Here is a 12,411-nt window from a genome sequence, read left to right as displayed (position 1 = left end):
TTGCTAAGAACCTGTCTGGGAAGAACTCAAATTTTTTTCCAAGACTGTTGAGTTGGCTGTATGCTCAGACTGAACGCTGCTTCATCCTGAGCTGGGTTTGTGTTGCTGCATACGTTGTACTAACCAAGTGTGCAAACAGCTCTTCTATTTTATAGTTGCATCCTTTAGTACTAGTAGCTTCCAGTTTGTCACCCTGCATTGTCCCAGTCCCTTTACTCCCTGCAAATCAGTTTTTCCTAGAAAGCAAAGGGTTCCCTCCCCATATTGATGAGTGCATTAGGTTTGTCTCTTGGAACCGGTTCTAAATTCATCCTAGGCATGAATGAAGCGCTGGCAGCTCTGATGATTTATGGGCATGGATACACTTTGTATCAAGATTTATTTAGCATGATTAGGCCAAAGGGCATTTGGATTAGGAACTTAGTGTCAAAAGTACCATGAGTCTCTGGTTTCTGTAGAAGTATCTCATTATTGAGATGGGCAGTTATTATTTCTTTAAAAGAAGCTATACAAATTAATTGTACATGATGCACAATTGGGATTTTTGTGACACTCTCATTACAGTGCTGGGCATCTTCTCTGGAAGGCAGGCTGAAACAAAGGCTTGCTTGTTCTGGGTTTACAGAAGAAGCATGGTGTGGTGTTGCAATGGGAAGTAGATTTTGATGGGTAGGAGGATTTAAGGAAGTCAAAATAATAACAAAGCAGCAGCATACAGCAAGAGGTGTGAAGGGAACAGCAATGGTGCGCAGCTGTTGAAAGCAGAGGGGTAACATTTCCAGCAGCTTCTGATGTAGTTATGACCTTCCTTCCTCTTTCCTGTCTGTGGGTAGGATGCTGGGATGGTGGGTTGCTGCTTCCCCTTGCACTGGGGGTCACTGCAACTCCTACGCTATCACTTCTTCATGCCTGTTTAACCCATCTGGTGTTGAGCAGGCTTGAACGGAGCAACCAGAGGACCAGGTGGTATTGCTGTTTGGGACATTTGGTGGCTCGGTTTTCCCTCTGGACTAGAGTAAAGCAGGAGTAATGCCTTGGAAATCAGCAGATTGGCACTAGCTTAAAAGAAGTACTATTCCTTTCTGTGTCTGTAATTCAGCTCTTGCTTCCGTCCAGCTCCGTGTGGGTAGTTTGCCATAGGAAAAGGACTAGCAAAACCAGCCTGTATAATCGCTATTGGTTAATAACAGAGTCCAGAAAAATCTTCTGACTTCAGTAATGTTTTTTAAAGTGTCATTAATTCCTGCTATCCCGCTTTGTCTGTAATGATGTGAAATGACTGAGTTTCTTATTAAGGAGTCTCTGATACTCTTAGAAACCTGATTCTGCACTAAGTCAGGAAGATGTATGTGCTTTAAATCTTTAGTAGATCTGGTTTGGATCAGAGAAGGGAGGTTAACAGAGCCGTATCTTCACTGAGCAGCTGAAAGTGAAGTAAACCAGCCCCTGTGTGGTTGCAGCAACTTGTGATTACAGGGATGGATTCGCAGGGCTGCTCCTGCTGCCAAAAAAACACGCTCCCAACCGCTGTTGATTTTTAAATTAAGAAAATGCAGCTCTATACACAGTTTACTTTATTGCTGGAAGGCAGGGTAATATAGGTAAGAGCCGTTAATCCCCAGCAGGCTGCTGGGCAGGCAAACAGACATAGATGGCAAAAGTTAATTGGAAACATGAGCAGTTTAACAGAAAACACATTTGTGATAATTGAGAGAGTAACGTCTCCAGAAAGGAAATTCTGCAAAGAGAAACTTCAGAGGAGAAGTGGCCATTGGTAGGTGAGTGTGATTTTTCAAGCTCTCTTTAAGCTCCTAACTAATTTCTTAATGAGAACCAATAACATTAAAAGGAACTAGGAACTAAATGAATAAAAGAATTGCTTTCTTGAGGGAGGGAGGGCTGTAAATGACTTCCACTAGTTTCTCTTACAGCTGGATTATGTACTAATACTTAATTTAGGTTCATTGCATAAGGACAGAATTGGTTTTCTTTCTGTACATGGAGCTTTCTTCTACCTTTTGCATATGAAGTTCTCATCCCCCCCCCCTCCCCTGTAACTGAAAGGACTTCAGTTATAATTTTTTTCCTTACTTCTGCATTTCTTTTTATATGCCTGAGGTTTTTCTAAGAATCAAACTTGGCCAGCAAGTATGTTGCCAAAAGCAGCGGGAACCCTTACTTACAAAATAGTGCTGTGTTTTTGCTAATAAAAAAGTATTATGAACTTAATAAAGGAGAACACATTGCAGAACACGTTTTGGTTTGAATTGGAGGATATTCTTTTTATTTTTTCCTTGAAACAGCAAGTAAATGTAAATTATATAGTAGGAGCTCATTGCTGTTTTGCTGGGTAGGAAAAGAAAGCTTTTACTTTAAGTGATACTGATGTTGAATATACTAATACGTGTCTATATTTTTAATGTTAATAGTGTAAAGTTCCTACTGTTTCAATACAGAAGTAATCTCAGGCTGGCTACAATATCAGGTACTACTGTTTTGTTTTTTTGGGTTGTTTTCTGTCGTTTTTCCAGAGCCTGCAGACAGTCCGGCTTCCCAGCCCACAGGAATGAATGAAAATGTCTCATCCTCAGTTCAAAGCTGCAGCAGTACTGTTAGTTGCAATAACTCAGCCATCCCTCAGCCCAGCTCTGCTATTAAACCTTGGCGCAGCAAGTCCCTCAGTGCTAAGCACACAGCTACGTCTTCCATGTTATCTGTAAAGCAGCCCACCCCGGAGCCTCCAAAGCCAACCTTGGAAATTGCCAAAACAACTCCTAACGGTCAGAAATCTATGCTTGAAAAATTAAAACTCTTCAATAGCAAAGGAGGCTCCAAAGCAGGAGGGACAACGTTTGAGTGTCCAGGGTCTCAGAACAACAGCTGTGAAAGGCTGGAGACACTTCTTAGCTTTGAAGAGAATGAAGAAATAGATGCTGCAAATCAGAATGGGAACAACCCGGGATCTGTGTCCAGTAGTCCCAAAATTGCACTCAAGGGAATTGCACAAAGGACTTTTAGCAGGGCACTAACTAATAAGAAAAGCTCTCCAAAGGGTAATGAGAAGGATAAAGAGAAGCAGAAAGAGAAGGAAAAGGATAAAAGTAAAGATGTTGCAAAGAGAACATCTATCACTGAGAAGCTGGACCTGAAAGAGGAACCAAAAGAAGAACAGACAGCATTAGCGACAACAGAGATGCCAAAAAAGTCCTCCAAGATTGCAAGCTTTATCCCTAAAGGAGGAAAGCTGAATAGTGCCAAGAAGGAGGCCTCTGCCCCTTCTCACAGTGGAATACCAAAACCAGGAATGAAAACCACCACAGGGAAATCCTCAAGTGCCCCCGCTCCTACAAAGGAAAGTGAGAGAAGCCGCAGCGGGAAAGCCAGCTCGGGCCTCTCTCATCAGAAATCTCAGCTGGACAGCAGGCATTCCAGCTCCTCATCCAGCCTCGCCTCTTCCGAAGGAAAAGGCATTGGAGGCCTCAACAGCAGCAGCCAAGCTGTGAATGGCGCTGCTGCGATGACGCACACCACAGGGAGCAATACTGTGAGTGTTCAGCTACCTCATCCCCAACAGCAATACAGCCACCCAAACACTGCTACGGTAGCTCCCTTCATGTACAGGTACGGTGAACTTCTCCAGTGGCCTGTTTTGAACATGATGCTTGGATAGGGAGATTGATTTTGGACATTCTTTTCATCGGGGTGCTGAGACAGCAAGATGAGTCATAGAATCATAGAATGGTTTGGGTTGGAAAGGACCTTAAGATCATCTAGTTCCAACCCACTGCCCTGGGCAGGGATGCCTCACACTGGAACATGACACCCAATGCTCTGTCCAGTCTGGCCTTGAACACTGCCAGGGATGAGGCATGTACCACCTTCACAGTGAAGAAATTCTTCCTTATGTCTAACCTGAACTTCTGTTTAAATTTGAACCCATCACCCCTTATATGGCTACAGTCCCTGATGAAGAATGCCTCTCTGGCATGCCAAGTTCTGTAAAAGTTTCTTGCTTTAAGAGTTGACAATTTATATACGTTGTTGGACCGTGATGATCTTTAAAGTTCCTTCTAACCCAAACTGTTCTATGATTTACACACAAACCATTGGCAAAGGCCATCAGACTAAGATGTGTAAGAAGTTGTGACAGGTAGGAGGGTAAATAACTGTTGTATCCAATCCTACTAACAGTTAAGATGAGAATGCTAACACCTTCTTGAGCTGGTACTCCTCTTACCTATATAGAAATGCAGAATGGGAAGAGACTCTTGATTCTTCTGACCCCTTGAGTGTTACCCCTGTATAGAAGAAAATGCCAGTTGGTTGACACATGAAAAAGAACCAGTTGGGAAAAAGTCATCTGACTAAAACTTGTATTAATAGTACATGTGGCTGCCTCATCCCTGGCAGTGTTGAAGGCCAGGTTGGACAGGGCTTGGAGCAACCTGGTCTAGTGGAAGGTGTCCCTGCCTGTGCCAAGGGGTTGGAACTGGATGATCCTTAAGGTCCCTTCCAGCCCAAACCATTCTGAGATTCTATGCTCTTGATTTCTCTTGCTCTTGCAACATACATCAGCATAATTGTTACATTTTGGTCTGAAGATGGGATCTAATACTGGTAATTTTTGATACTTGTTTCGAGTTAATAATCACCAGTACAGTGGTACTATTTTAATCCATAATTAAACAGAAAATTGTGATTGCAAATTGATTGCTGTATTGTTTATCCCTCATATCCTCCACAAATGTGTTCGTGGTACTTTGGGTTGTGACGTTTATCACTATAATGTCCTGACAAAACAACAAAAAAATGCATTTTACTTGGTGTTCATCTTAGTTTGAGTATAGATCTGTTTTTGTTGAATAAAAGATATGAGAAATTGTTCTACATTTCCTATAGCATCAACTGAAATGAAGAATACTGCAATAGTAATTCCCTGCTTTGTCTTCACTTTTGTACAGCACTCAACTTTTGGACAGGAGAACTTCCAGCCGCTTGTTTATGTGGCTCTAGGAGCAAAACAGAGTGCAACTAGTAAAAAGAAAGGAATCAAGATGTATTACTCGAATCTGACAATAAGGTCTTAAAACATCACCTTTCATTAACTGACAGCCGTGATGTCAGATAAGAAATATTAGTTTGAAGTTGGTTTTACCCAGTTATTTCTTTTAAAATACAAATAAGTGACATTGCTAGCTATTGAAGGGAAACCAGCAGGCAGGTAACATGCCATCACCCACCAATCACTTTATATTCATGCAGTGCAAGCTCAGATTAGCCACAACTGATGTTACTGAGAATTAAAATGTAGATGGAAATCCAGTTGTCTTTAGCCCTGTCTGACAAGCTGTGAAGCCTATTACTGACTTTGAATTTTTTATTTCACAGCTGAGTGCTTGTTTCCATTTCTAGGATGTAATTCAACATGGGACTAATGAATTATGGAAAATCAGTCTGCTGGTCTATTCTGGAGAGAGGGGCAGAGTGCCTGATGGCAGGTGCAATTGCCTGCTTGTTATACTTGAGATACTTTTGATGGAGGGTGACTGCACATCTCTTGTTTTGCCTTCCAGATCGCAGACAGACAATGAAGGGAACGTAACAGCCGAGGCCAGCACAGGAGGGGTCGCCATCGATTCTGCTCTTTATGTCAAAACTGGACAGCCTGCTCTCGAAGACCTCTCGGGTATGTCTTGCAACATGAGCTGCTCACTGTGGTCTGGTTAAATAATGGGTTAAAGCAAGTTTTAAGTCAAGAGCTCCCTCTTTAGGGGTGGATTTAATTTGATTTTATTCATAATGTTTTAGTTGTGATGAGTTACAATATTTCTTTCAGCTCTTCAGCAATGGAAACTGTGTTTCAATAATCTGAGTAATAGATGCTCAAGTTCTGTACAGTGGTGTGCCCCCCAGATATCTTGAAATCATTAGGAATGCTGGATACTTAATGTTTTTCTTGGAAGTGTTTAGCACCTTTTCAGGATTGAGCTATTTGAAGGATCCTGAGTATTCCCAAGCATTTGACATTTCTTTTTTGTTTTTAAAACTTTGCCTCAGAGCTTACAGAAGAGATTACATTAATTTCCTTGATGTATTGGTTCATTTATATGTCTGGAGGAATCTCAGTATCACTCACACAAAAATCTGATTTCAGAAGTTGTCTTTGCAGCGATAGGAGACCAAAATCCAGCTACAATTTGCTATATCCGGCATACAGAAGCTGAAACTAATTGTAATTAGAATACTACCAGTCTAAATTAGAAAGTACTTCATATATTTATCTAAATTCATACTCCTGTAAGAAGTATATGATGATTAGCGATAATTTTTAAGCATAATTTATAAACTTACTGATATAAGAAAACAATTCTTAGCAACCATGTTCTGCTAAAGATCTAAGGTATGGGTTTAGTCACAGTCAAGCCTCCTTCTATTCCAATTTCAGGGTCTATGACTTTGCTTACTGCATACTTTTGGAGTAGTTCTCATCAGCAAGGTTTTTTCATCCACTTAATCTCGGTGTCCTCCAGTTTAATGTGAGGTTTGAAACTGATTGCCCTGCTTGGAACAATCATGTGGCTAAAAGTTTCACAACTGAGTTAATTTCATACTGCATTACATATTCTGTCAGTGCTGGGTTTATACCTGGGTGCACATATGCTGGTGGCAAAGGCAAGAGGCAGTCATTTGTGAGGAGAATGCATAAATGAGCATATCTGTGTGTACAATTTATACCTAGGTTGATTAAATATTTAAAAGGCAAATATATGGCAAAAGGGATAAAATCCTTGAGTTTTTTTATTCAAGTAGAATATGTAAGTTTTGATATCTAAAACTGGAAGATGGTTGACAGCCTGAAACAGTGGAGATGCAGAAGCCAGCTGCATGCAGCCAAACCCCTCTGACAGCATCAGTACGTAGAAGGATCTTAGGGAAAAAGGAGCATACCAAACAGAATGGTCCCTCAACCTAAATGAATTAGAAGAAATAAGGGACAGATTTCTTCTCTCCTTACATAGCAGCTATTGATGCTTTTAATTTAAAAGCACATATAAACCAAAAGAGAGCACAGGTAAGGAAGAAAGGAAGCTAAATAGTTTAATGATGCTGCCTGCTCATGAAGAGAATTTAAGTTCTAGTGGCACTATCCAGTGTCTGTATTATAAGTATACTTACAATTTAAGCAATTGAATGCCATTTCAGTAAAAATTGGGTATCAATTTAGGCATAAGAGTGATCTCAATAGAAACTGGTTCAGTTTGTCTCATGTATGTTCTCTTAGAAAGTTATCTACCATTTGCCTTCATACCTGTGAGAGTAATGATCTGTAAAAGAGCACTGTGACATTTGTTAGGCTAAAGGCCTATAAATATTTGATGTTCTTTACTTAAAAGAATTGTAGATCCATGAGTATAGACAATGCTTTCTGTCCCAGAGACCTGCTGGCTAAAGGAATGGGTCTTGTGAGGCAGTTATTTGCACTCCAGCCAGAACTTAATTGTTGGACCATTTGGCCTAAGTGAATTGCATCTCAGGGAAATTATTTCCTGAGGAGTAGAGACCCATTAAAAAAAAATTTACTCACGTGGACACTACCTGAGCTTTTGTTGAGCCATTGTTGTTCATCTCAGAAAGGCTAATTACGATATAAACATTTCTATCTTCCCCTCCCTAGGTAGTGCCCCCATAGTCAGGGCTCCAGCACTTTGGTGAGTTGTTTGTGCTACTGCTGCTTTGCAGGCAAGAGGCTGTGACTTGGTTTTATTGTGCCACCAACCTGTCATCTTTCAGAAACATGAAATTTAAAGCAAATAATGGGGCAGGTTCCAACAGCAGCTGGCACAGGTTGCCCAGAGAAGCTGTGGCTGCCCTGTCCCTGGCAGTGTTCAAGGCCAGGTTGGACGGGGCTTGCAGTAACCTGGTTTAGTGGAAGGTGTCCCTGCCCGCATGAGGGAGCTTTATGGTCCCTTCCAGCCCAAACCATTCTGTGATTCTATGATTATTTATCTGATCCTTACAATTTCTGATTTGTGTAATATAGATGGCCATCTAAGCTAGCAGTTCCATGGGTGACCAATATCCTGGCAGCTTAAGAATGCATCACTTGTGCAGAGAAAGCAGATATAAAATCTTACAAGTTTTAAATTTGCTGTAGTATTTTCTTTGGTCATGAGTTGTAAACCCTTTAGAATGAAATAATTTTCTCTGTGCCCAACAGAAGCTTTGTAACAGCTTTTTGAAGGTTTTCTGTTTCAGCTTATAAAGGATGTTATTTGCATTCCTAGAAATCCTCTTCTCTTCAACCTCTTTGAAGGTTTATTTATATATAGCTTAATTGAGGTAGCATCCAAGACATTTCTCAGTTCACAACTGACAGCAAGTAAATACGTTATGCTGAAGCAGTAATTAAATTCTTCATTTTATAAAAATAAATTATGCTGAGGCACTATGAGGATTTTTTTCTTCAATGAATATAAACTACTTTTAAAGAACAGTACCTAAATGTGTTTTAGAACAGAGTATTTAAAGAATGGGATTTCTAAATGCGGGGAAGCTGAAAGTTATCCCCCCACTGCGTGTCATGTAGCACATTTAAGTAATGATAACTGTGTTGTGTTGTTGACAAGCATAAAGTTTTGCCATTTTACCTGAAACATCACTCAGCACAGTCACCTAGTGAACACTATTTAGTTTATTGGAAAGCTCTTGTGGTAGAAATGATACTCATTTAAATTGGAGAAAAAGAAGATCTAGTGAAAATACAGTACTGGAGAGATTGGCTGTGTCGGGTCGATGTTAATTGTGTCGATACAAGAGATGGAAAGGGTGGTATTGATGGAGCAGATCTTCTAATGAGGTTGAAAGTTAACCAGAATTTAAATTGGGTCATATGGGGAAATGACAGCACAGAAAGCTCTAGTGCAAAGGCAGCCTGTAAAATAAAGTTAAGAGAACAGAGCTTGTTCTCAGCCTGGCTGCAGCAACAGCAGGTGCTGGCCGTAGGGGAATGGTATGTCTGTCATCATCAGTTTAGAGTGTTAAAGAATAGGAAGTCAGAGGAAAAAAGGTGTTTGAGCCAGATTGAGGCAGAGGTAATGGCTCAGGTGTATGCTGTTTCCTGCCTCATCTTTTCTTATGGCTTATTTTCCCTGTAGGAGAGGATCCAGAAACTCGGCGGTTACGAACTGTGAAAAACATCGCTGATCTCCGGCAGAACTTAGAGGAAACCATGTCTAGTTTGAGAGGAACCCAGGTCACTCACAGGTAATGGCATGGCTTTGCTTATAAGAAAATCATGGAAATCATTGTGCTCTTATTTTATCTGTTAGGTCTGGGTGGGGCACATCCTTGAAAAATGATCACCACTGACAGTGGATAATACTGATCTTGTGCTTTTGGTCTTTAAAGCACAGATTCTGAGTCATGTTCAGTGTTTACTGAGGTGTATTCTGAGTAATTGATGGTAGCAGGTTGTCTATAGAATCAAAGGTGAGGAATGATCAGTGCTTGTTAAATGTGTTGAGTGATGTTTGAATATAAGTTACAGTTTCAAATGTTTCTTACTCTTTAATAACTTCAGTGCATTACACCCCCCTCCCCTAATGTGTAATATTTTGTTTAAATAAGCAGGTGAACTGTGCTTGACCCACTTGATAAAGTGCATAACTGTATAATTTGAATTTCTGACCAATCTTTGCACAAACAAATTTCTCTAATATTATTAGTTATCCATGTATAGAACTGCTTTTTTTTTTTTTTTTTTTGTAAAGCAGCGTTTGGAAATCTTCATCCAGATTTAAAATATGCTCTAAATAAACAAAGACTGTTATTACATTTAAACATTCTGTGACTTAGATCTTTTCAGTGTTGAAGCTTGGGAGAATAAGCTCTTTAGCACCTAGTGAGGTCGGGGTCCTACTTGGAGCTCAGTGCCATGTAGACTAAAGCCCCAAATGATTTCATGGGGGGAAACACTTTGTGTTTTAGCTTTGTATCTAAAACTGAGGCACAGCTTGCAAAGATTGAACTCCCGATGCTGTTTTTCTTTTGAATTTTCAATTAATGTGACAGCTCACTATGATTTAATTACTCTAACTGGAGGATACGTAGGGTTTTATATGTAATATGTAAACACATATAAACTTTTGTATGTGTTTTACATGTAATATGTTTTATATGTAATATGTAAACACATAAACTGTATAGTTTATATGTAACATATTGCAAATAGTACAACGCTGCTTATTTTAGCAAATATCTACGGTAAAATAAAAAGTGTTGGTTGAGCAGGGAAGGAAAAGCAGTGGGTATGAGAAGGTGCAGCTATGGATTAGCTGAAACTAAGCTGTCCTACAGTCTATATATTTCAGCTGAACTCTCATAGAATAGAATCACAGAATCATAGAATAGTTAGGTTTGGAAAGGACCTTAAGGTCATCTAATTTCAACCCCCCCTGCCATGGGCAGGGAAATACATAAATGATGAACACTTGGTGGCCTGGGTGCAAGAGTAGCATTATGTAAGAGCAGTGTTGGAGGAATGGACCTGTCTCAAGGTGTTGTGGCAGGTAAGTTCTGTCAATGCTGTTACTCACAGTCTGTAACTTGGTGCAAGTTCAGGGTGCAAGGTCTTGCAATCCCCCTGAAACCATACAGCAGGCCACACTCAGTTAAGTGCTTTTCTCTCTTTAAGCACATTGGAAACTACATTTGACACCAACGTCACCACTGAAATCAGCGGCCGCAGCATCCTCAGCTTGACAGGACGACCGACCCCTTTATCGTGGAGACTTGGGCAATCCAGCCCTCGCCTGCAGGCAGGCGATGCTCCATCGATGGGAAACGGGTATCCTCCACGAGGGAATGCCAGCCGCTTCATCAACACGGAATCAGGACGCTACATGTATTCGGCACCGCTGCGGAGGCAGCTGGCATCTCGCGGCAGCAGTGTCTGCCACGTGGACATCTCGGACAAGGGAAGTGATGAAATTGATCTGGAAGCCATTGCCATGGATGCCACTGGCTATATGAGTGATGGGGATGTGCTGGGCAAGAATATCAGAGCTGATGACATCACAAGTGGGTAAGTGCCTTTAATTTTCATCTTAAATACTCTACTGTATGTGATTCTTTAAGTGTGTTTAATGACACTGTTTTCATAGAATCCCAGACTGGTTTGGGTTGAAAAGGACCTTAAAGCTCATCCAGTTCCTACCCCTGCCATGGGCTGGGACACCTTCCACTAGAGCAGGTTGCTCTGAACCCCGTCCAGCCTGGCCTTGAACACTGACAGGGATGGGGCAGCCACAGCTTCTCTGGGCACCATGTTCCAGTGCCTCACCACTCTCACAAGAAATAATGTGTTCGTTATATCTAACCTAAATCTCCCCTGTTTGAGTTTTAACCCATTCCCCCTTGTCCTTGTCCTAATCACAGTATGTTAGAGATTGGAAGGGACCTCGAAAGATCATCTAGTCCAATCCCCCTGCCGGAGCAGGAACACCTAGATAATGTTACACAGGAATGCGTCCAGGCGGGTTTTGAATGTCTCCAGGGAAGGAGACTCCACAACCTCCCTGGGCAGCCTGATGAAGAGGGGCTCTGGCCTCCTTGTAGGCCCTCTCCAGATACTGGAAGGCTGCTATGAGGTCTCCACACAGCCTTCTCTTCTCCAAGCTGAACATCCCCAACTTTCTCAGCCCGTCTTCATACGGGAGGTGCTCCAGTCCCCTGATCATCCTTGTGGCCTCCTCTGGACTAGCTCCAACAGTTCCATGTCCTTCTTATGTTGCAGATACCAGAACTGCACACAGTGCTCCAAGTGGGGTGTAGAGAAGAGAGGCAGGAGCACCTCTTTCAACCTGCTATGATTACTTGGAGATTTTTGGATTATTTGGAGAATTAATAAATAATGGCAGGGGGGGTGGAACTAGATGATCTTAAGGTCCTTTCCAACCCTAACTATTCTGTGATTCTGTGATTATTTGGAGGAAGAAACAAAACAAAGATATTCTCCTAGTTTTAATAAGCATTTGGAGAGACAGCTCATTATCATTATCATTATTGTGCAGTTGATATCATCTACCTGGACTAGTGCAAAGCGTTCAACACTGTCCCACACAACATCCTTGTCTCTAAATTGGAGACACATCAATTTGATGGATGGACCACTTGGTGGATAAAGAACTGGCTGGATGGCCACATGAAAAGAGTTGTGGTCAATGGCTCAATGTCCAGCTGGAGACCAGTAATGAGTGGTGTCCCTCAGGGATCGGTGTTGGGACCGGTCTTGTTCAACATCTTTGTGGGTGACATGGACAGTGGGATTGAGTGCGCCCTCAGCAAGTTTGCCGATGACACCAAGCTGTGTGGTTCGGTTGATACCCTGGAGGGAAGGAATGCCATCCAGAG

The 12,411-nt window shown here is 41.5% G+C and overlaps 1 protein-coding gene across 3 annotated transcripts in view; it reads left to right on the top strand.

Moving 5' to 3' along the window:
- Positions 1–12,411, top strand: part of NAV2 (neuron navigator 2) — a 400,494-nt gene that overhangs the window by 290,130 nt on the left and 97,953 nt on the right. For all 3 annotated transcript variants that reach the window (XM_061453111.1, XM_061453110.1, XM_061453109.1), the window contains 4 exons: positions 2,532–3,621; positions 5,574–5,686; positions 9,156–9,264; positions 10,694–11,083. In XM_061453111.1, coding sequence (XP_061309095.1) covers positions 2,532–3,621; positions 5,574–5,686; positions 9,156–9,264; positions 10,694–11,083 — 1,702 coding nt within the window. The remainder of the gene's footprint in view (positions 1–2,531; positions 3,622–5,573; positions 5,687–9,155; positions 9,265–10,693; positions 11,084–12,411) is intronic.

Source organism: Pezoporus flaviventris, unplaced genomic scaffold, assembly GCF_033815535.1.
Source record: "Pezoporus flaviventris isolate CSIRO_AGI_PZ_B2104156 unplaced genomic scaffold, CSIRO_AGI_Pfla_v1 ptg000014l, whole genome shotgun sequence".
NCBI lineage: Eukaryota > Metazoa > Chordata > Aves > Psittaciformes > Psittacidae > Pezoporus > Pezoporus flaviventris.
This window is presented reverse-complemented; position numbering and strand designations above follow the sequence as displayed.